The 22,512-nt window shown below is 47.8% G+C and overlaps 1 protein-coding gene across 7 annotated transcripts in view; it reads left to right on the top strand.

Moving 5' to 3' along the window:
* Window positions 1-22,512, top strand: part of ZNF638 (zinc finger protein 638) — a 91,948-nt gene continuing 69,436 nt past the window's right edge. For 5 of the 7 annotated variants that reach the window (XM_086888041.1, XM_086888045.1, XM_086888047.1 and 2 more), the window contains exons 1-4: window positions 7,197-8,817; window positions 13,809-13,870; window positions 16,263-16,301; window positions 19,213-19,538. In XM_086888041.1, coding sequence (XP_086744167.1) covers window positions 7,390-8,817; window positions 13,809-13,870; window positions 16,263-16,301; window positions 19,213-19,538 — 1,855 coding nt within the window. In that variant the 5' untranslated portion in view covers window positions 7,197-7,389. Of the gene's footprint in view, window positions 186-7,196; window positions 8,818-13,808; window positions 13,871-16,262; window positions 16,302-19,212; window positions 19,539-22,512 lie in introns of those variants that run through there. The other 2 variants (XM_086888044.1, XM_086888043.1) reach the window with 2 other exon arrangements.

Consider the following 22,512-nt stretch of genomic DNA (forward strand, 5'->3'; position numbering starts at 1 on the left):
CACGGCTCTGACCCCGCGCAGCCGCGGAGCTCCCGGCGCTCCGTGTCCCTCCGCGCGCCGCTGCCGGCGCTCCGCCCGCCGCTCCCGGGACTCTCCCCGGTGCTTTTAGTGGCTTCTTCCCGCTCCTCCCGGTTCGTCCCGGCGGCGGGGGACGCGGGGAGAGCGGCGGCTGCGCGCCGGTGGAGGTAGGAGGCGAGCGGCGGCCGCTTCCCCCCCCTTTCCCCCCTCAGAGCGGTGGGGGGTGAGGGGGACGCGCGTAATGGCGGCTGTGAGGGGAGGGGGGGGTGCGGCTGAGGGGCCCTCATGAGGAGCTTCGGGTTCTGGGTGTTTATTCTTTAATTTTTTTTTATCCTTTCTTCTTTATTCTTTCTCTTTTAGCCCCTTTATTATTAATTCTTTCTCCTTTTTCTTCCGGCCCGCGGATAAAACCGCTCCGTAGCCACCGACCTGCAGCGCAGCAAGCCCCACAACGGATTTACCACATTTTATACCCGGCACGGATTGAAATGTGGATTTTAGAGATTTTTAATCTGGGCAGGGATTGAAATCTGGATTTTTAGAGATTTTAATCTCGCGTTTAGGCGGTTTTTAAGCGTTTTGAAGGGAGGGAAACGCTGCCCCGCTCCTCTCTCTATTCGCCTGCACATCAAACAACACTCAAAGCTTTCATTTCATCCTTAATCAAAGCTTTAAATGTTGAAATTCAACATTTTAACCTTAACAAAAACGAGGTTTGGCTGTTGAGAGTTGCGGGTTTGGTTTTAAATCGGCCAAAATAAAGCGATAGAAACCTCAGGTTGGGTTTCTACCTCAGGACCTGGAGGTGGCCTCAGGCACCTCCTCGTGGTTCGGGGTTTAAAACGCGGTTTTTCCTTCTTTTTTTTTAACTTTAGAACGGGAATAATTGAGCAAAATTGGGTAAAATACCCCAAAAAATCCCGTTTTTACTTCAGGCCGAGCGTTGTAGCTCTGTAGTGTCACGTGCTTTGCAGAACTTCTTCTTTTTGGGGGATTTAATCTTTTTTAAAACTTAATTTAAGCGCTGTTTTTTTGTGATTTTAGTGGTGTTTTAAACAAGAAATGTAATAATGAGTTGTTATTTTCTTTTTTTTCTTTAAAAATCTTTTTAAAGGGTTATTTTTAAGAGGATTTCCATAAAACTTGTTGGGTTTTTTGACTCAGAATCCAAACCAAACCCTCCAAAAGCTCATTCGAGCCCAGAATTGATGTTTAAATCTTGCTGGTTTGGAGTTTTTTTCATCTTTTCTTTGGGAATCTTCCCTGGACATGGAAAAATCCAGGAGTTTTGGAGAGGGTGGATCTGAGCCGAGCTCCTGATTTTCTTTAGGATGCTTTCCAAGGAAAAGGAATATCCTGAATTTTATTTTAAATTCTTTTTCTCCCTCTGATTTCAATCTACCCCTGGGGGTGTGAGGATGGAAGGGACCAACCCAACTTCTCCAAATTCTGCCGAAATCCAGGATATTTATCCGAGGGTGGAGTTTTCCAAAACTTGGATTTCTTCCCTCTTTTCCTTCCCCAGTTTGGAAATTTTGCTGCCAGACAAGGAACTCGTTTGGTCCTTTCCTTTTTAATCTTTGTAGGTGAATAAAACCGATTTTCCTCTTTCCTTTGCATCGCTTACAAATATTCTCCTTGGAATTTGGGCTTTTTTTTGGGAATTTTTCGTTGGGAATGTCAGTGATGGAATCAGGGACCTGTTGCTGGTGTTTAAACGGATTTATCGAACTTGGAAAGTGGAATTTGAGGAAGATTCCCTGTGTTAAAATTCCTGATTTTGGTCCCGGTTCGGGAATTCCTGCTTGAAAAGCTTGTCCTGATTTTTTTTATTTTTTCTTGGATAGAAACTTCCTGCCTCAAAGGCAGAATTTTGGGAATATTTCAGTGGATTCTGAATTTTTTATTTTTTCTTGGATAGAAAATTCCTGCCTCAAAGGCAGAATTTTGGGAATATTTCAGTGGATTCTGATTTTTTTATTTTTTCCTGGATAGAAACTTCCTGCCTCAAAGGCAGAATTTTGGGAATATTTCAGTGGATTCCACGGCTGGCGTTGAGGTTCTGCTCGGAATTAACTTTTCCTGGGAGTTTTCTTTGGGATTTGGGAGCTGAGTTTGGCTTTCCCTGGGCTGGGAGTGGCCAAAGGGATATTCCATACCTGAAATCTCCTTTTCCATGGGAAAACTGGGATGGAGGAGTGGGAAGAAGGGGAATTTGGCTTTCAGGATTGCCCAGGGTGGGAGGAATAATTTCTCTTGGGTTTTGCCTCCCTTTTTTCCTCCACGGTTTTATCTCATCCCAGGAATTTTCTTCTCCGAGTGTTTCCCATCCCGGTCTTTTTTTTTGGGATCTGCTTCCTTCAGGCTTTTCCAATTCCAGCTCAACCTTTGCCCTTCTCTTTTTCCTGGGAAATCCCAAATTTCCAGGCCGGGATTTATCCTCTTCCCGTTATCCAGGTGCTCCAGGACCATTCCCATTCCACCTTCTTCTTCTTCCTCCTCATCCACCAGGAACATTCCCGGTGATCCTGGCTCTTGGAATTCCAAATCCAGCGATCCCAGTCGAGATCCTGCTGGATCTGGAGCTGGCAGCAGGAATGTGCTCAGGGCGGGTTTCGCTCTCGCCTCGGAAATCCTGGGAATTTTGGGCCGAGCGGGTCAGGTGATGCTGTTGGAATGGCAGAACCTGGAATGCCGGAACTCGGAATGCCGGAACTCGGAATGCCAGAGCTTGGAATGCCAGAGCTTGGAATGCCAGGCCCCCTGGATCTGTTGGATTTGGACCGTGCCGGAGGAGCCGGAGCATCCCGGGATGGAGGGATAATACGGACGGACACCGCGGAGAAGCCGGAAAAATCCCGGAGCTCCCGCTGGAGCCGGGATGGCCCCTCGAGGTGGGGTTGTGCCGGCAAGGGTGACGATTCCAGAGGGTGCTGAACTGCCCGGGAGCATCCAGAACCGCGGGAAAGAATTCCCAGATGCAGGAAAAGGGCTTGGAATGCCTCGCCCGAGTCCTGACCTTGATGAGAGAACATCTGGGATGAGGAATTTTCCAGAGGGAAGGACCCTGGCACCCTCTGGATGCCGTCGCGGTGTCGGGCAGCGCAGGGAGGAGGAGGAAAATCCAGGTCCTTTCCCAAAACATTCCAAGGTTTTGCCGTCGAAGGAAGGAAAAACTGGGAATCTCCGAAGGGATTTCAGGTCTGGAAAAACTCCTGGAAAAGCACAGCAGCTTCCCAGGCACGGCTTTGGTTCCGGGTTTATCCGCTCTGGAGTCAGCGCAGAGCCAGAGAATTCCGTGTTATTTATAGGGACAAATCCGGGAATTCTCCCTTTGGAATTTCCTCTTGGATAACGGGAGAAACGCGCATCCGCCTCCTCCCGGGGCTCCTGGAGGAAAGGAGGCTCCAGAGGGAGCTCGTGGCTCTCCACGATTCCCTGACGGGGAGGGGGAGTTGGGATCCGATCCCGAGGAATAACGGGAAAAGGGGGAACGGCCTCAGCAGGAATTTCCTCATGGAAAGGGCGCTCAGGCCTTGGGAGCGCCCAGGGAGGTTTGGAATCCTCATCCCTGGAGGTGTCCAAGGAATTCCTGGATGTGGCGCTCGGTGCCGAGGTGGGAATCGGGCACGGATCGGAGCGGGTGATTCCAAAGGTGTTTTCCGAGCGGAATAATCCCAGGATTCTGCGCTGTTCTGGGGGGCTTTTCCTTGCCCTTTTTCTCCGTGCGGGAATTCTTGCTCCGGGTGAGTTTAAATTCCAGAACTTCCCGTTTGTCCGTCGGCGTTGGGAAGCGGAAGGGAAAGCGAGGAAGGCGTCGTTCGGCTTCTGTGCTGCGCTCTGAAGTTCCCAAGGATCGGTTGGGAATGTTCTCCTGGAGAAGGGAAAAATCCAGGGAGAGCTCAGAGCCCTGGGAATGGCCACGGGATTCCAGAGGGGAGCTGAGATTTTGGGATGATTCAGGACTGGATCCCACTGAGCTCCACAGGCTGTTCCAAATCCCAAATCCTGAGCTGCCTTTATTGGGATGTGGGGAGAATCCAGGGAAAGTGACAGCACCTGGGAATTCTGGGGCTGCCCCAAATCCCTGGGAATGTCCAAGGCCAGGGCTTGGATCCAGCTGGGATAGGGGAAAGTCCCTGCCCATGGATGGGGTGGGAATGGGATGGGATTGAAGGTCCCTTCCCACCCAAACCATTCCAGGATTCTGGAGCCAGGCTGGGAGAACTGGGGATGTTCCCCTGGAGAAGGGCAAAATGCAGGGAATGCTGAGAGTCCCTGCAGGGGCTCCAGGAGAGCTGGAGAGGGACTGGGGCCAAGGGCTGCAGGGCCAGGAGCCAGGGAATGGCTTCCAGTGGGAAAGGGGAGATTGGGCTGGGATCTTGGCAAGGAATTCCTGCCTGGGCTGCAATTCCCAGATTTCCTGTGGATCCCTGGGAATGCCCAAGGCCGGGCTGGACATTGAGGCTCGGATCCATCTGGGATTGGGGAAATATCCCTGATTTAGGGGTGGGATTGGATGGGATCCAAGGTCTTTTCCCACCCAAACCATTCCACGATCCCGGTGCCTGATTTCCCTCGGGCGTTCCCGGTCCCTGCCGTGCTCTCCCTGGCCCAGCAGCGGCGCTTCCCAAAAAAATCCACCAGGAAGAGGAGGAAGCTGAAGCTCTCCCCGGTCCGGTGTTTCCTCCATCTCGGCATTTCCTTCGGAGCGCTCCGGAGCTCCCGCGGCCCTTCCCAGAATCCCGGACCGGTTTGGGTGGGAAGGGACCTCCGATCCCATCCGATGTCACCCCCTGCCACGGATGGGAACTTTTTCCATAAACCAGCTCATTCCAAGTTTTTCCCAACCTGGATCCCATCCCTGAGGTGAGTCCCTGGGAGATTCAGCGTTGGGAAATAACCCGGAGAGGTAAAAACTCATCCCGTGGGAATCGGGGGTTTTATTCCCATCCTTCGGGAGATTCCCCATCCGTGGAATTAAGGTTGGTGCCGATCCTTTTGTGGGTGGCTTTGGCAGCGTTCCAAGTTCTTCCCACAGGGATTCCGAGGGAATGTTTGTCCTCCGGAGTTGGGAATTCCGGAGGGAACGCGAACGGAAAGGCAGGAGGTGGCTCTGGGAATGTCGGTTTGGAAAACCTCCGGAACGAACTCGGCTTGGCGCGCAGCTCCCGTTGAAATCCGGTTTCGTTTGTGGAGGGAGGAGGAATATCGGGAGAGAGCCGGAATTTTGGGAATGCTGTCTGGTGGGAATCTGGTTGTTGTTTGTTTGGAGAGGATTGATAGGATTCATGTTTTTCCTGGGGGCCTGAGCAGTTTGTACAACCCCAAACCTCACACCCGGATGGGAACAAACTCCGGGAATTGTGTTGGAAAATCCTCCTCTCCCGCTCCTGTGTTTGCTCGTTCCCTGTAATTTTTGTTCCTCGAGCTGTGAACTTCTACTCATGGAAAAAAAATTCCACTGGGAATCAGCTCGGGAAGCCAAACCCCGTGACGGCATCGGCGAGACGAGAACCTCGGGAATTGCGGAATTCAGCGCGGAGCCTCGGGAACAGCCGGGAAAACTGGAAAACCTCAAGAAGAATCCAGCAGGAGACGAGAGATGGACAATGGGGGAAATGAGGAGTTCCCGGTTTTGGAGTTCTCCCGGTTTGGGCTGGGATGAGGTTGGGATTTTGGGAATGAGGACGGGGAAGCGCTGATGTCGTGGATGCAGATTTGTCCTCGTCCTTAAATCGGAATTTTCCGGTGTCCCCGAGGAGCCGCGCAAGGACTCGGATTTTTCCCGGTCTCCATCTCGGACGGGGCTTGGAGCAGCCTGGGATAACGGGAGGTGTGGAATGGGATGGGCTCCGAGGTCCCTTCCAGCCCCAAGCCCTGTGGGATTCTCTCTCCAGAGCTCCGTGTTCCCTTTTCCTCCTTTCCCTGGTTTTGTACCTTCATTTCCCACCTCCCAGCACCCAAAATTTCTGATTTCACCCCAAATCTCGCCAATTTCACCCAAAATCTCGCTGATTTCACCCAAAATTGCACTGATTTCACCCAAAATCTCGCAGATTTCACCCAAAATCTGTGATTTCACTCAAAATCTGTGATTTCACCCAAAATCTCGCTGATTTCACCCAAAATCTGTGATTTCACTCAAAATCTCTGATTTCACCCAAAATCTCAGCAATTTCACCCAAAATCTCGCTGATTTCACCCAGAATCTTTGATTTCACCCCAAATCTCGCTGATTTCACCCAAAATTGCACTGATTTCACCCAAAATCTCGCTGGTTTCACCCAAAATCTCAGCAATTTCACCCAAAATCTCAGCGATTTCACCCAAAATTGTGCTGATTTCACCCAAAATCTCAGCGATTTCACCCAAAATTATGCTGATTTCAACCAAAATCTCTGATTTCACTCAAAATCTCGCTGATTTTACCCCAAATCTTGCTGATTTCACCCAAAATCTCGCTGATTTCACCCAAAATCTCGCCGATTTCACCCAAAATCTCGCCGGTTTCACCCAATATCTCGCTGATTTCACCCAAACCGAGCCCCGTTTCACCACGGAGCTGTTTCACGTAGAGATTTAATTTTTTTTTTTTTTCTTTTTTCTTTCTCCTGTACAATTTTTCCTCCTCCTCTCTCTTTCAAACCCTTCCCGTTGACGCTCTCGGAGAGATCGGCTCTTCCCCACCCGCAGAATTGCAGCCTCGTCCCACCCCGTGGATTCTTGCAGGGTTTGCTCTTCACCCACGGGAGTTTCCTCCTGGAAACGGCTCCGGCCTCGGCTCCGCTCCTCCCGCTTGGAATTCTCCACCTCAAACGATTCCAACTCATCCCCTCGTCACCCTTCAGACGGGGGGAGGGATTCCACGCTTTGCCTTCCCGCTCCTAAAATCGTTATTAATTGTAATTCAACCCAAATCTGTTACAAAAAAATCCAAACTCCAGGTTTGAAGCGATGCCGTCGCGTGCTCGTTAATCGCACGTTTAATTAATCTTTTATAATTTAAACCTTTTGAAACGGCGAAACGCCGACGGTTTTTTTTTTCCCACCCCCCGCTTCCCGTAACTCGCTTTGCTTTTCCTCCCCGTCCTAGCAGCCGAGCCGTGAGCAGAGATACCAAAAACCAAACCAACAAAAATGAATGACCCATCTAATCCTTGTCTTTTAACTTGCAGCTTTGTGTTGTTCTTGGAAAGTTTGGCACCACTTGTGAATTCCCTGAACCTTGGCCTTGCCGGCCCCTTTGTGTCGGGCCCTCCTCCTCCTCCTCCTTTTCAGCTTGCCCAAATTCAGACCCACGTGGCTCTCCGGCGCGGCGGGCGGGCACCTCCCCACGCTGGCGTCCGCCGGGCATTGCTGAAAGACGCAATGTTTAACCCCAGAGGAACCTTGCCCCCGAGGCCCAGAGGACCCAACCCGGCGGGCGCCAAAACGCCACCGGCGGCTTTCGGGGCCGCGGGCGCCACGGGGCCGCCCAGGAAAGCGGCGCCCGCCGCGCCCCAAGGAGCGCCCCAAAGATTCTCGGGGCAGGAGGCGCTGCAGTGGACGGGCTCGCAGAGGATCAACGTCCGCGTCACGCTGCACAGGGCCGACCCCAGGAAGGTCAAGGAGAAGAGCGGCCTGCACCCGGAGCAGAAGGGAGATCCGCGCGCCAACCGCTGGGACGGCGGCCCCTGCCCCGCCGGGCCCAAAGCGCCCGGCCCGGTGCCGGTTCTGGAGCAGAATTCCAACCCGCAGAACCGCTACACGCCCGAGAGCGCCTCCAGCATTTTAGCGAGTTTCGGGCTGTCCAACGAAGATCTGGAAGAGCTGAGCCGCTATCCCGACGATCAGCTGACCCCCGAGAACATGCCGAGGATCCTGCGGGAGATCCGAATCCGGAAGATGGGCCACGCCGTGCCCGTCCTGCACGCCGCGAGCCGCGGGGAGGAGCCGGTGGGCGAGAGCGGCGGCGCCGTCAAGGGCAAAGTCATCGACTACGGCCACGCCAGCAAGTACGGCTACACCGAGGACCCGCTGGAGATCCGCACCTACAACCCCGAGGCGCTGCCCGAGGAACCGCCGGAAGCGCCCGTCTACAACGCCGACGGCTCGAGCGCGGAGAACCGCGAGGAATTCCAGCGGGAGCAGAGCGTGCCGGTGGCCGTCCCGCCGCCCAACGTGCCGTGCGGCCCCGCCTTCCCGGCCGAAGAGCTCGTCAAGCTGCCGGCGTTTCCCGGCGATTCCTCGCCCGCTCCGCCGTTTTTCCCGGCCGAGCCGCCGGCCAAGGTGCCGGTGCTGTGCGGCGCCGCTCCCGCCGCGCTGCCGGCGCCCAAGCCGGCGTCGCAGCCGCCGATGCCGCCGGTGCTGCCGCCCATGCTGCCGGCGCTGCTGCCCACGCCGCTGCCGCAGCCCATGCTGCCGCCGGGGATGCCGCCGCTGGTGCAGCCGCCCGTGTCCCAGCACGTGTTGCCGCCCTTGACGCCTCCGCCCTTCTCTGCCGGGCTCTTGGCCGCCATCAGCCAACACGAGCAGAAACAACGCGACACCGGCGCCGCGCACGGCGCCGCCCACGCCCACACCGCCGCGTCCTCGGCGGGACACAAACCCTTCCACAAATCCTTCCAGCTGCCGGCAGAGGAGCCCATCAAATCCCCGTTCGGGGTGGTGAAGGCGTCCTGGCTGCCCGTGTTCCCGAATTCCCAGAAGAACAAACGCCTGCCCACCCCGTCCATGATGAACGACTACTATGCGACGTCGCCGCGAATATTCCCACATTTGTGTTCTCTGTGTAACCTTGAATGCACTCATATGAAGGTGAGTGGCTTTTCCCAGATTATTCCCAACTTTTTTTCCTGCCTGCCGCCGGTTGTTTTTTTTCCCCCTCCCCGGGAATTCCGTGGATTAGGATGCCGAGCGCTTTTGGGATCGGCGTTAGAAAAGATTGTAACGGCGTTGTGTTGCGCATTTCAGATTGAAAATGTCGATTTTTTAAATTTTAATTATTATTAATTATTTTTAATATCAAAACGAATTCTGAATTTTGCAGCGGGTTTTTTAATTAATTAATTTCCATTAATTAATTTTTTTGTGTGTGTGTGTGGGGGGGACTGCAATCGTTTCTCGGGGTGGGTGAAATATTTGTGTGTTCATTCCTCCCCTTCCTCCTCCTCCTCCAAACTCTGCCTGAAAACAAAACGAGATTTAAAACCCGAAATTTTCATCTTCCGAACCCGGCACGGCGCCGGATATTCCGGAGAATATTCCGGAGAATATTCCAGAGGGAAAACGCGTCCCGTTCGTCCCGCCGGGCTCCCGGCCTCGGAGGAAATCACGGTTTGAGCTCGGAAAGGAAAAATAAAGTGAGAAAATGGTGGATATTGGGAGATAAAAAAAAAATATTTTGGAAGTTTTCCCGGAAAATCCAGAGGTTTGATCCGTCAAAAAAGACGGGAGAAGGTGCAATAATAATAATAATAATAATAATAATAATAAAAATAGTTGGGATAATTTATTAATGATTATTGAACGTGTTTGAGCTGCAAAGTGTGGAGAGAGGCTGGAGGGGAGGGATTTTTTGGAATTTGGTAAAATCTTGGAGATTTTTAGGATTCATTTTGTGCCTGGAATGAAAAATCTGATGGAAAACGGGAACGGTTTTTTTAGGGATAAACAACCAGAAATTCCCAAAGACTTTTTGTCAGGGAAATGGGAAAGGGGAGGATGATTCCCAATAAAAAATGGGATAAATGGAGCAGGGAAACGCAAGTGGGGGAGGTTTTACCAAAGGAAAAAGGAATTTGGGAAAAGGGAATGAATTTAAATGGGAAAATCCCGGGAATTTAAGAGGGAAAATCCGTTGGCGAATCGGTTCTGGCTGAGGTTTTCGGGGTGGATGAAAATTCGGGAGATTTTTTCCTGGTGGGATGGGATGGGATGAATTCCCAGAAATCCTGATCCGACTGTAGCTTCCCAAATCTGCTCCGGGCCGGAAGTTTGGTGTTTCTCTCCCGGGGACACGATCCAGAAGGATTTGGGAATTTTTATCCCTAAAATAACGATGAAGAAACGAGCAGCTGGAATATCCAGGAATTCCAGAGCTCCGAGAATTCCTCTCAATCCCAGCTCCGGAGTTTGAAATCCTTTGGAATCCGCTGGGTTTATGGGGTGGTCGGAGACGAGCCGGACGTTCAAGGTTTGTCTTCCCAATTATTCCTGGATGGAAACTCGGGGCTGGAAGAGCCACTGGATTCAGCCATTCCTGGCGATTCCCGGTGATTCCCAGCGATTCCCGGCGATTCCTGGCGATTCCCAGCGATTCCTGGTGATTCCCGGCGATTCCAGACGATTCCTGGAGATTCCCAGTGATTCCAGACGATTCCCGGCGATTCCCGGCGATTTCTGGCGATTCCCAGCGATTCCCGGCCATTCCTGGTGATTCCCGGCCATTCCCGGCGATTCCCGGCGATTCCCAGCGATTCCTGGTGATTCCCGGCGATTCCAGATGATTCCTATAGATTCCCAGTGATTCCAGACGATTCCTGGTGATTCCCAGCGATTCCCAGCGATTCCCGGCAATTCCCAGCGATTCCCGGCCATTCCCGGTGATTCCTGGCCATTCCCGGCCATTCCCGGCGATTCCCAGCGATTCCTGGAGATTCCCAGTGATTCCAGACGATTCCTGGTGATTCCCAGCGATTCCCAGCGATTCCCGGCAATTCCCAGCGATTCCCGGCCATTCCCGGTGATTCCTGGCCATTCCCGGCCATTCCCGGCGATTCCCAGCGATTCCTGGAGATTCCCAGTGATTCCAGACGATTCTTGGTGATTCCCAGCGATTCCCAGCGATTCCCGGCGATTCCTGGCGATTCCCAGTCATTCCTGGCGATTCCCGGCCATTCCCGGCCATTCCCGAGGACTTGAGACATTTGATTTGATTGGATTTGGGGTGGTGGCACTGGAATTGTCACCGCTCCGTGTCCGGGTGGCGGCGGCGGCCGCACCGGGGTCGGGATCGGCGCCGTTCCGACGTCTCCGTCGGCGACGAGGACGCCGGGATCGCGCCGGGAGGGATTTTCCTGGAGAGGTTGGATCATCCCAACCGGGAATTCCCGGAGCAGAACAATCCCAGCCCGGATCCGAGATGGGAAAAGCAGCTCTGGGAGAAGGACTTGAGGTGTCGTGGTGGAAAAGCTCCAAATATCCCGGAGAGATCCGCGGGAAAAGTGGGAATTCTGCCCTCCTGGGGAGCTGCCTCCGGATTTGGAGCAACATCAGGAGGACGTGGAGCAAATCCAGAGATCCTGGAGATGCTCCAGGGTTGGAGCTGGGAATGTTCTCCTGGAGAAGAGGAAAATCCAAGGAAATGTCAGAATTCCTAAAGACTCCTGGAGAGCTGGAGAGGGATTTGAGGGCTGGAGGGACAGGAGCCAGGGAAAAATTGGGAAAATTGGGATTGGATTTTGGGATGGAATTCCAGCCTGGGAGGGTGGAGAGGGGCTGGGATGGAATTCCCAGATTTCCTGTGGATCCCTGGGAATGCCCAAGGCCGGGTTGGGATGGATTTGGACCCAGCTGGGATTGGGGTGGGAATAAGATGGGATTTAAGCTCTTTTCCAATCCGAAGCATTCCAAGATTCCGGGAACCGACATCGGATGAAGATTCCCAGCGGGGAAAACCTCCCCAATCCAACGCCGGGAACAAAATTCCAACGGCGGATTCCGAGTTCGGGCGTCGGCGCCGAGCTCTTTTCCCACAGATCCTTTTAATCCGTTCCCCGAGGGAAGAGAAGATCCAAACATCACCCCTCCAACTTGGCCAAAATTCCTGGATTTTCTGGAATTCCTGGAAAAGCTGAATTTTCCCTGGAAAAAAAAAAAACAACCTGGATTTAATTTTTTACAGATTTGTTCCGTTTTAATGTGGATTTTTTTTGAATTTTTTTTTGATTCAAAAGTCACAAATTTTGGTGTTTCCCACCTGTATCCATGGGAATTTTTTTTTTATGGAAAAAAGATCGTTTGAAACTTTGAATATCGGGAATTTGGGGGAAAAAATTTGTGGGGATTTATGGAAATTTGAGGTTGGGGAAGCAAAAGAATTTGATTTGGCCTCGTTTTTATCTCGGGCAGAAAAGGACGAGGTGAGAGGTTGGATTCGGAATTTTGAGGGATTTTCCAACCTCAGGAATTCCGGGAATGTTCCCGTTGGATCCTCAGGGTTGGCTGTGAGGAATTGAGGCCACACCAAGGTGGATTTTTGGGAATTAAAATCAGAATTTAAGGCAAAAAAATCCACGCTCGGGCCGAGTATTCCCAAAAATCTTTGTGTCCTGGATGGTTTTTTTAGGGAAAAATTCCCGATTTTCTGTTGGATTGGCGGGGTCCGACCCCGCCGCCGTTCCCTTTCAATTCCAATTTCCCAAATCCTCAAAATCTCCGAGGATTTTCCGGATTTCTGCTGGGAATCGCGTCCCGAAGCGGGATTTGTGGGATTCCTCCCTCTCCAGACGCCTCCCGTTCCGGATGAAGCGGATTTCCCGGGATAACGACGATTCCTTCGTCCTCAATCCCATCCCCTTTGGAATGAAGAGGATTTGAGCCGTTCCCAGCACGAGGAATGGGATTTATCCGTATTTTTATTCCCAAGAATCCCTTCAAAGTCGGAAGTGACGCCTCCTGGGACCTGGAATCTGCAAAATCTTTGGGAATTCTCTGTTTTCCGTGAAGATTTAACCTCGGAATTCCTTCGTCGGAATTGCTCCGTCGCTTTCCTCTTCCAGGATTTCTCGGTGCTGATCCGTGAAGGAGAGGGATGGAATTAGGGAAGGGTGGGAATATGGAGGAGTTTGGATGGAATTTTGGGATCATCCCTTCCATTCCATGAGAATTCCGTGGGCAAAATATTCCCGAAGAATTGAAATGAGCTGGAATGAGGCAAAAAGGAGGAAAATCCATAAATCCAGAGGGTTTTGGTTGGTGAGGACTCTGCAAAGAGGAGAAGATTCCCAAAAAAAATCTTGGATCCTTCCTTGGATTTCTTTAGAATTGGAATTCTGAATTCCCTTTTCATTCCCAAGTTTTCCTTGAGGAACAGGTTTGGTTTCTCCCGCTTAAATCCTGGAAAAATCTGGATCCTTGGGAATAGGATTGTTTAGGCCTGGAATTAGGGAAAAACCCTCTTGGAACGTTGAAATTGCCGCTTTATCCGGGAATTCTTCCGTCATCCCGACTTTTCCCATCCGTTATTTTCCCGATTATTCCGGATTTTATCGGATTTTGTGCCTTAAGAGCAGCCGGGAGTTGAATTTTTTTCCCCCGAGGATATTTAATAATTCTCACTGCTGATGTTCCACCTGGAAGAATTCCAGAGTTTTCCAAGGAATATCCCTTCTCCATAAAAAACCTCCTCGTTTTTTTCCCAGCTCCCTGTCGATATTCCCAATAAACCCCGAATTTAGGGAATTTCTTTTTTTTTTTTTAGGGGATTAAATCCCATTTTTCTCGGATTTTTAAACGCTAAACGAGCCTGGAAAAACATCCCGGGTTGGGTTAATGAATTGATTAATTAATTAATTAAATTCACGCATTTAATTTAATTAATTGCCTTAATTAATTGATTTAATCGAGGTTTCTGTAGCGGTGTGAATCAGCTTTTCATCCCTTGCCCAAATTCCATGGAAATTGGACTTTTCCGAGGGCAAACTGGGCTGGAAGGAGAAGGAAGCGGCGGCTCCCGAGGGATCGGGCCCATCCCGGCCTTTTCCGCGCTCATCCGCCTTTTCCCGGTGTTTTTTCTTCCCCCTCAGGATTGGATCCTGCACCAGAACAACCCCGCCCACCTGGAGAGCTGCCGCAGGCTGCGCCAACAGTAAGGAGCCGGTCCCTGGGGATCCCCTGGGGATCCAGTGGGGATCCAGTGGGGATCCAGTGGGGATCCAGTGGGGATCTGCTGGGAACCCATTGGGGATCCCCTGGGAATCTGCTGGGGATCCGCTGGGAATCCATTGGGAATCCATTGGTAATTGGGAGACCACTGGGAATCCATTGGGGATCCATTGGGGATCCCCTGGGAATCTGCTGGGGATCCGCTGGGAATCCAGTGGGAATCCATGGGGAATCCATTGGGAATCCATTGGGAATTGGGAGACCACTGGGAATCCATTGCAGATCCCCTGGGAATCTGCTGGGGATCCATTGGGAATCCATTGGGGATCCATTGGGAATCCATTGGGGATCCAGTGGGAATCCAGTGGGAATCCCTTGGGAATTGGGAGACCACTGGGGATCCATTGGGGATCCACTGGGAAGCTGCTGGGGATCCATTGGGAGTCCACTGGGAATCCATTTGGAATCCCTTGGGAATTCGGGATCTGCTGGGAATCCATTGGGAATCTGCTGCAGATCCATTGGGAATCGGTTGAGAACCTGCTGGGAATCCATTGGGGATTTGGAATCCCTTGGGAATCCCCTGGGAATCCATTGGGAATTTGGAATCCCTTGGGAATCCCCTGGGAATCCATTGGGAATTTGGAATCCCTTGGGAATCCCCTGGGAATCCATTGGGAATTTGGAATCCCTAGGAATCTCTTGGGAATTCATTGGGAATCCGTTAGGGATTGGGACTCTGTTGAGAACCTGCTGGGAATCCCTTGGGAATCCCTTGGGAATCCATTGGGAATCCATTGGGAATCCATTGGGAATCGGAAATCCGTTGAGAATCCATTTGGGATCCACTGGAAATCCATTGGGAATCCATTGGGAATCTGTTTGGAACTTGCTGGGAATCCATTGGGGATTGGGGATCTGCTGAGAACCTGCTGGGAATCCCTTGGGAATCTGCTGGAAATCCATTGGGAATCCCCTGGGAATCCCTTGGGAATCTGCTGGGAATCCATTGGGAATCCCCTGGGAATCTGTTGATAATTGGAAATCTGTTGGGAATCCATTTGGAATCTGCTGGGAATTGGGAGTCCACTGGGAATCCATTGGGAATCTACTGTGGATCCATTGGGAATCTGCTGGTGATCCATTGGGAACCCATTGGGAATCCATTGGGAATGGAATGGGGAATTGGGAATCCCCTGGGAATCTGTTGAGAATTGGGAATCCATTGAGAACCCGCAGGGAATTCCTTGGGAATCTGCTGGGAATCCATTGGGGATTGGGAATCCATTGGGAATCTTCTGGGAATCCGTTGGGAATTGGAAATCCATTGGGAATCCATTTGGAATCCATTGGGAATGATGGGAATCCATTGGGAATCCTGGAATGCCGGGAAAGGACCTTAAATCCCAGCAATTCCCACCCCATCGGTGGGCAGGAACAGCTCCCAGAATCCCAATGGATCCAAATCCATCCCAACCCGGCCTTGGGCATTCCCAGGGATCCAGGGATCCACAGGAAATCTGGGAATTGCAGCCCAGGCAGGAATTCCTTGCCAGGATCCCAGCCCAATCTCCCCTTTCCCACTGGAAGCCATTCCCTGGCTCATGGCCCTGCAGCCCTTGTCCACTTTTTTTGGTCTCTATCCCTAAAATCCAACCATTCCCTTTCCCCCCGTTAACCCCCTTTTTTTTCTCCTTTTTTCCTCCTTTATTTTGGCCTTTCCCCCCTCTTTTTTCCTCCCCTTTTTCCCTCTCCAGATCTCCTGGAGCCCCTTTAGGCTATGCAAGGTGCTCCAAAGATTCCCGGGAATTTTCCCTTCTCCACATGAACATTCCCAGCTCTCCCAGCCTGGCTCCAGAATCCTGGAACGAGATGGGTGGGAAAGGGACCGGGAATCCCAACCCATTCCATGGCAGGGACAAATTCCATGATCCCAGGTGGATCCAATCCCAGTGTCCAACCTGGCCTTGGACATTCCCAGGGATCCACAGGAAATCTGGGAATTGCAGCCCAGGCAGGAATTCCTTGCCAAGATCCCAGCCCAATCTCCCCTTTCCCACTGGAAGCCATTCCCTGGCTCCTGGCCCTGCAGCCCTTTCCCAAATTCCGGCTGTCCTGGAGCTCCTTTAGGAACTCTGAGATTCCCTGGATTTTTCCCTTTTCCACGGGAACATTCCCAGCTTTCCAAAATCCTGGAATGCTTTAATAAAAACCCCCAATCCCATCCAGGAATTCCCATCCAACCTCACTTCAGAGACCCAAAAATCAACGTTTGGCGCTTTGGGAATCCCACATGGGAATATTGAACGGGAAAAATCCCAGTTTTTTCAGGAATTTCACCTTTTCCTCTGAGGTTTTTCCGTTGTTTTTTGCAGATATCCCGAGTGGAATCCCGAGGCTCACTCCTCCAGCAGGTACCGCGCCCTTTCCTTCCTTCCCCTCATTCCCAGCCAGGAATTCCTCACGGGAGACAATTCCCAGATTTTTATCCATTATTTTCCCCTATTTTTTCCATTTATTTTCCATTATTCCCCATTTTTTTCTCATTTTTTTCCCAATTTATTCTCCATTTTTCTCCATTTTTCTCCATTTTTTCTTGGTTTTCCCCATTTCCATTTATTTTCCCCTTTTTTCCCCATTTTTCTCATTTATTCCCCATTTTTTCCCTATTTTTTTCCCATTTTTTTCACATTTTTTTCACATTTTTTCCCATTTTTTCCAGTTTTTTCCACTTTTTAATTTTTTTTTTATTTTCTCCATTTTGTCCCGGTTTTTCCCAGTTTTCCCTTTTTTTCTCCCTTTTTTCCCCCTTTTTCTCCCTTTTTATCCATATTTTCCCATTTATTTTCAAATTTCATCCATTTTTCCCTGTTTTTTTCCCATTTTTTTCATTTTTTCCACTCTTTTCCCAATATTTTCCAGTTTTCCCAGTTTTTTTCTGGTTTTTTTCCCTTTTTTATCCATTTTTTCCCATTTCTTTTCCAGTTTCCTCCATTTTTCCCTGTTTTTATCCCATTTTTCCCCACATTTTTCCATTCTCTCCTCACTTTGCACATTTCAAGGATAATTCATCCCAAGAATCATCCCAAGAATCCCTTGGGAATTGGCGCCTCCTGCTTTTCCCTGGAATTTTTGGAGTTGCTGGGAATTCCTTCCCAAACTTTCTCTTTTCCCAGTGGGAACAATTCCAGAACCCCAAATCCCGCTCGGCTCTCCTGAAGCTCAAACTCCAAACTCTTCCTGAATTGTTCCCTTCTCCAATCCCACTGTTCCTGCTTTTCCCGAGGAATCCTGAATTTCCCCTCAGCAATTCCAAGTTTTCCCTCAGAATCCAAGTTTTCCCTCAGGAATCCCGAGTTTCCCTCACCAATCCCAAGTTTTCCCTCAGGAATCCCGAGTTTCCCTCACCAATCCCAATTTTCCCTCAGCAATCCCAATTTTCCCTCAGCAATCCCAAGTTTTCCCTCAGGAATCCCGAGTTTCCCTCAGGAATCCCGAGTTTCCCTCACCAATCCCAAGTTTTCCCTCAGGAATCCTGAGTTTCCCTCAGCAATCCCAATTTTCCCTCAGCAATCCCAAGTTTTCCCTCAGGAATCCCGAGTTTCCCTCAGCAATCCCAAGTTTCCCTCAGCAATCCCGAGTTTCCCCTAAGGAATCCCGAGTTCTCCCAAGGAATCCCGAGTTTCCCTCAGCAATCCCAATTTTCCCTCACAATCCTGAGTTTTCCCGTCAGGAATCCCAAGTTTCCCCTCACAATTCCAGGTTTCCCCTCAGGAATCCCAAGTTTCCCTCAGCAATCCTGAGTTTTCCCTCAGAATCCAAATTTTCCCTCAGGAATCCCAAATTTTCCCTCAGGAATCCCAAGTTTCCCTCAGCAATCCCAAGTTTTCCCTAAGCAATCCCAAATTTCCCTCAGCAATCCTGAATTTCCCTCACAAATCCCAAGTTTCCCCTCAGGAATCCCGAGTTTCCCCTCACAAATCCCAAGTTTTCCCCAGGGAGGAATCCTGAGTTTTCCCTCAGCAATCCCGAACTTCCCTCAGGAATCCCAAGTTTCCCTCAGGAATCCCAAGTTTCCCAAGGAATCCCAAGTTTCCCCTCACGAATCCTGAGTTTCCCCTCAGGAATCCCGAGTTTCCCTCACAAATCCCGAGTTTCCCCTCAGGAATCCCAGGATTCCCTCAGCAATCCCAATTTCCCCTCAGCAATCCCGAGTTTCCCCTCACGAATCCCGAGTTTCCCCTCACAAATCCCGAGCTTTCCCCTCAGGAATCCCAAGTTTTCCCAAGGCATCCCAAGCTTTCCCCTCAGGAATCCCAGGTTTCCCTCAGCAATCCCGAGTTTCCCCTCACAAATCCCGAGTTTTCCCTCAGCAATCCCAAGTTTTCCCTCACAATCCCGAGTTTTCCCTCCCAATCCTGAGCTTTTCCCTCACAATCCCAGGTTTCCCCTCACAAATCCCGAGTTTCCCCTCACGAATCCCGAGTTTTCCCTCAGCAATCCCAAGTTTCTCCTCAGAATCCCGAGTTTCCCGTCCCAATCCCGAGTTTCCCCTCACAATCCAAATTTTCCCTCCCAATCCCAATTTTCCCTCAGCAATCCCAAATTTCCCCTCACAATCCCAATTTCCCCTCACAATCCCGAGTTTCCCCTCATAAATCCCGAGTTTCCCCTCACGAATCCCGAGCTTTCCCCTCAGGAATCCCAGGTTTCCCTCAGCAATCTCAAGTTTTCCCTCACAATCCCGAGTTTTCCCTCCCAATCCTGAGCTTTTCCCTCACAATCCCAGGTTTCCCCTCACAAATCCCGAGTTTCCCCTCACGAATCCTGAGTTTTCCCTCAGCAATCCCAAGTTTCTCCTCAGAATCCCGAGTTTCCTGTCCCAATCCCGAGTTTCCCCTCACAATCCCGAGTTTCCCCTCACAATCCCGAGTTTCCCCTCACAATCCTGAGCTTTTCCCTCACAATCCCAGGTTTCCCCTCAGGAATCCCGAGTTTCCCCTCACAATCCCGAGTTTCCCCTCATGAATCCCGAGCTTTCCCCTCAGGAATCCCGAGTTTCCCTCACAATCCCGAGTTTTCCCTCAGCAATCCCAAGTTTTCCCTCAGCAATCCCAATTTCCCGTCAGAAATCCCGAGTTTCCCATCCCAATCCCGAGTTTCCCCTCAAAATCCCGAGTTTCCCCTCCCAATCCCGAGTTTCCCCTCACAATCCCGAGTTTCCCCTCCCAATCCCAATTTCCCCTCCCAATCCCAATTTCCCCTCCCAATCCCAATTTTCCCCTCCCAATCCCAATCCCGAATTCCCGTCTCTCTGTATCCCAGGAATGCGGACCGCAAGGAGAACCGCACTCCCAAGCAGCGCTCCAGCTCCTGCAGCCCCGATCGGCGCCGTTCCCGCGCCGGCAGCTCCGGCGCTTCCCGCTTTTCCGGCGCCTCCTTCTCCGCCCCGCGCCGTTACCGCTCCCGATCCCGAAGTCCCGGAAGATTCCGGAGGCCGCGGAGCCGGAGCCCTCGGCACATCCGGAGGATCAGCCCCCGGCACCGATCCCGGTCCCCTCAGCGATCCCGGAATCCGCTGAGATCCAGCCCCAGAGCGCGGAGATCTCCCAGCTCCGAGCGCTCTTCCCGTCGTTCCAGCCGCTCCGAAGGTGATTGCCGTCCCCAATCGGAATTTTGGGAATAACCCATAAAATTCCTGAATTATTTCTCGCCTCATCCTCCGTATCCCGTCGTTATTTTTTAATTAATTTTTAATTAATTCATTTTTCCAAGCAGAAAAAAAAAAAATCCAAGCAAAATCCTCAGGCAAATTCTCAAATTCCCTAAAATTTTTATTTTTTTAGGGATAAAATTACTAAAAAAAAAAAAATTTAAAAAAAAAAAAAATTTGGGAATGATCCCAATAAAATAATCTCTGGATTCTCCACAGCAATCCGGGAAATTAATTAAGGAATAATTAAAAGCAGTCCAGAACAAGCCAAGGAAGGCAGGAATTAGAGGAAGGCTCCGAGCTAGTAAGTACTAGACAGGAATTCCGAGAAATTCCCAAAGAATTCCCGAGAAATTCCCAAAGAATTCCCGAGAAATTCCCAAAGAATTCTGAGAAATTCCCAAAGAATTCCGAGAAATTCCCAAAGAATTCCGAGAAATTCCCAAAGAATTCCGAGAAATTCCCAAAGAATTCTGAGAAATTCCCAAAGAATTCCCGAAAAATTCCCAAAGAATTCCCGAGAAATTCCCAAAGAATTCCCGAAAAATTCCCAAAGAATTCCGAGAAATTCCCAAAGAATTCTGAGAAATTCCCAAAGAATTCTGAGAAATTCCCAAAGAATTCCCAAAAAATTCCCAAAGAATTCCTGAGAAATTCCCAAAGAATTCCCGAGAAATTCCCAAAGAATTCCCAAAAAATTCCCAAAGAATTCCCGAGAAATTCCCAAAGAATTCCTGAAAAATTCCCAAAGAATTCCGAGAAATTCCCAAAGAATTCCCGAAAAATTCCCAAAGAATTCCCGAGAAATTCCCAAAGAATTCCCAAAAAATTCCCAAAGAATTCTGAGAAATTCCCAAAGAATTCCTGAGAAATTCCCAAAGAATTCCCAAAAAATTCCCAAAGAATTCCTGAAAAATTCCCAAAGAATTCCCAAAAAATTCCCAAAGAATTCCCGAGAAATTCCCAAAGAATTCCGAGAAATTCCCAAAGAATTCCCGAGAAATTCCCAAAGAATTCCCAAAAAATTCCCAAAGAATTCCCGAAAAATTCCCAAAGAATTCCCGAAAAATTCCCAAAGAATTCCGAGAAATTCCCAAAGAATTCCTGAAAAATTCCCAAAGAATTCTGAGAAATTCCCAAAGAATTCCCAAAAAATTCCCAAAGAATTCCCGAGAAATTCCCAAAGAATTCCTGAGAAATTCCCAAAGAATTCCGGAGAAATTCCCAAAGAATTCCCGAAAAATTCCCAAAGAATTCCCGAAAAATTCCCAAAGAATTCCCAAAAAATTCCCAAAGAATTCCGAGAAATTCCCAAAGAATTCCCGAGAAATTCCAGGTTTTTGGAGGTTTTTTTATTTTCCCAATCTTGAGTTTCTCCCTGCAGGAAATGAGGATGAATTTGGAATTTTGGGTTTTTTTTCTCTTCCCAAATTTTTGGGAATTTGGTGGCTTCTCTTGGAAGTTTTTATCCGGCGGGGAAAAGTTTTGCCGGGTGGCGAAAGGAAAAGTTCAGGAAAAAAGGGGAAAAATTTGAAAAAAGATAAGGAAAAAATTGGAAAAAAATAAGAAAAAAATTGGAAAAAAATAAGAAAAAAGTTATAAGAAAATAAGGAAAAAATTGGAAGAAAATATGAAAAAAATTGGAAAAAAAAAAGAAAAAAATTCTAAAATAAGAAAAAATTCTAAAAAAATAAGAAAAAAATTGGAAAAAATAAAAAAATTATAAAAAAATAAGAAAAAAATTGTAAAAAAATAACAAAAAAATTATAAAAAAATGGGAAAAATTCTAAAAATGTAAGAAAAAAGTTATAAAAAAATAAGAAAAAACTTACAAAAAAATAAGAAAAAAATTGGAAAAAATAAGAAAAAAATTCTAAAAAAAATAAGAAAAAAAATGGAAAAAAATAAGAAAAAATTTTAAAAAAATAAGAAAAAAATTATAAAAAAATGGGAAAAAAATTCAAAAAAAATAAGAAAAAAATTGGAAAAAAATAAGAAAAAAATTGTAAAAAAATAAGAAAAAAATTATAAAAAAATGGGAAAAAAATTCAAAAAAAATAAGAAAAAAATTATAAAAAATGGGAAAAAATTCTAAAAAAATAAGAAAAAACTTATAAAAAAATAAGAAAAAAATTCCAAAAAATAAAAAAATTATAAAAAAATATGAAAAAAATTGTAAAAAAATAAGAAAAAAATTATAAAAAATGGGAAAAAAGTATAAAAAAAATAAGAAAAAAATTCTAAAAAATAAGAAAAAAATAAAAAATAAGAAAAAAATTATAAAAAAATATGAAAAAAATTCGAAAAAAATAAGAAAAAAATTTTTAAATATAAGAAAAAAATTCTAAAAAAATAAGAAAAAAAATGGAAAAAAATAAGAAAAATTCTAAAAAAATTTAGAAAAGTTGTTAAAAAATAAGAAAAAAATTGGAAAAAAGTTAAAAAAATTAGGAAAAAATTCTAAAAAAATAAGAAAAAAATTGGAAAAAAGTAAGAAAAAATTATAAAAAAATATGAAAAAAATTTAAAAAAAAATAAGAAAAAAATTATAAAAAAATAAGAAAAAAATGCCAAAAAATAAAAAAATTTGAAAAAAATTCGAAAAAATAAGAAAAAAATTTTGAAAAAAATAAGAAAAAAATTCTAAAAAAATAAGAAAAAAATTCTAAAAAAATAAGAAAAAAATTTTAAAAAATAAGGAAAAAATTCTAAAGAAATGGGAAAAAAATTCGAAAAAAATAAGAAAAAAATGATAAAAAAATAAGAAAAAAATCATAAAAAAATGGGGAAAAAAGTATAAAAAAATAAGAAAAAAATTCTAAAAAATAAGAAAAAAATTTGAAAAAAATGATAAAAAAATAAGAAAAAAATTTTAAAAAAAATAAGAAAAAATTCTAAAAAAATAAGAAAAA

Source organism: Cyanistes caeruleus, chromosome 5 (assembly GCF_971803275.1).
Source record: "Cyanistes caeruleus chromosome 5, bCyaCae1.hap1.1, whole genome shotgun sequence".
NCBI lineage: Eukaryota > Metazoa > Chordata > Aves > Passeriformes > Paridae > Cyanistes > Cyanistes caeruleus.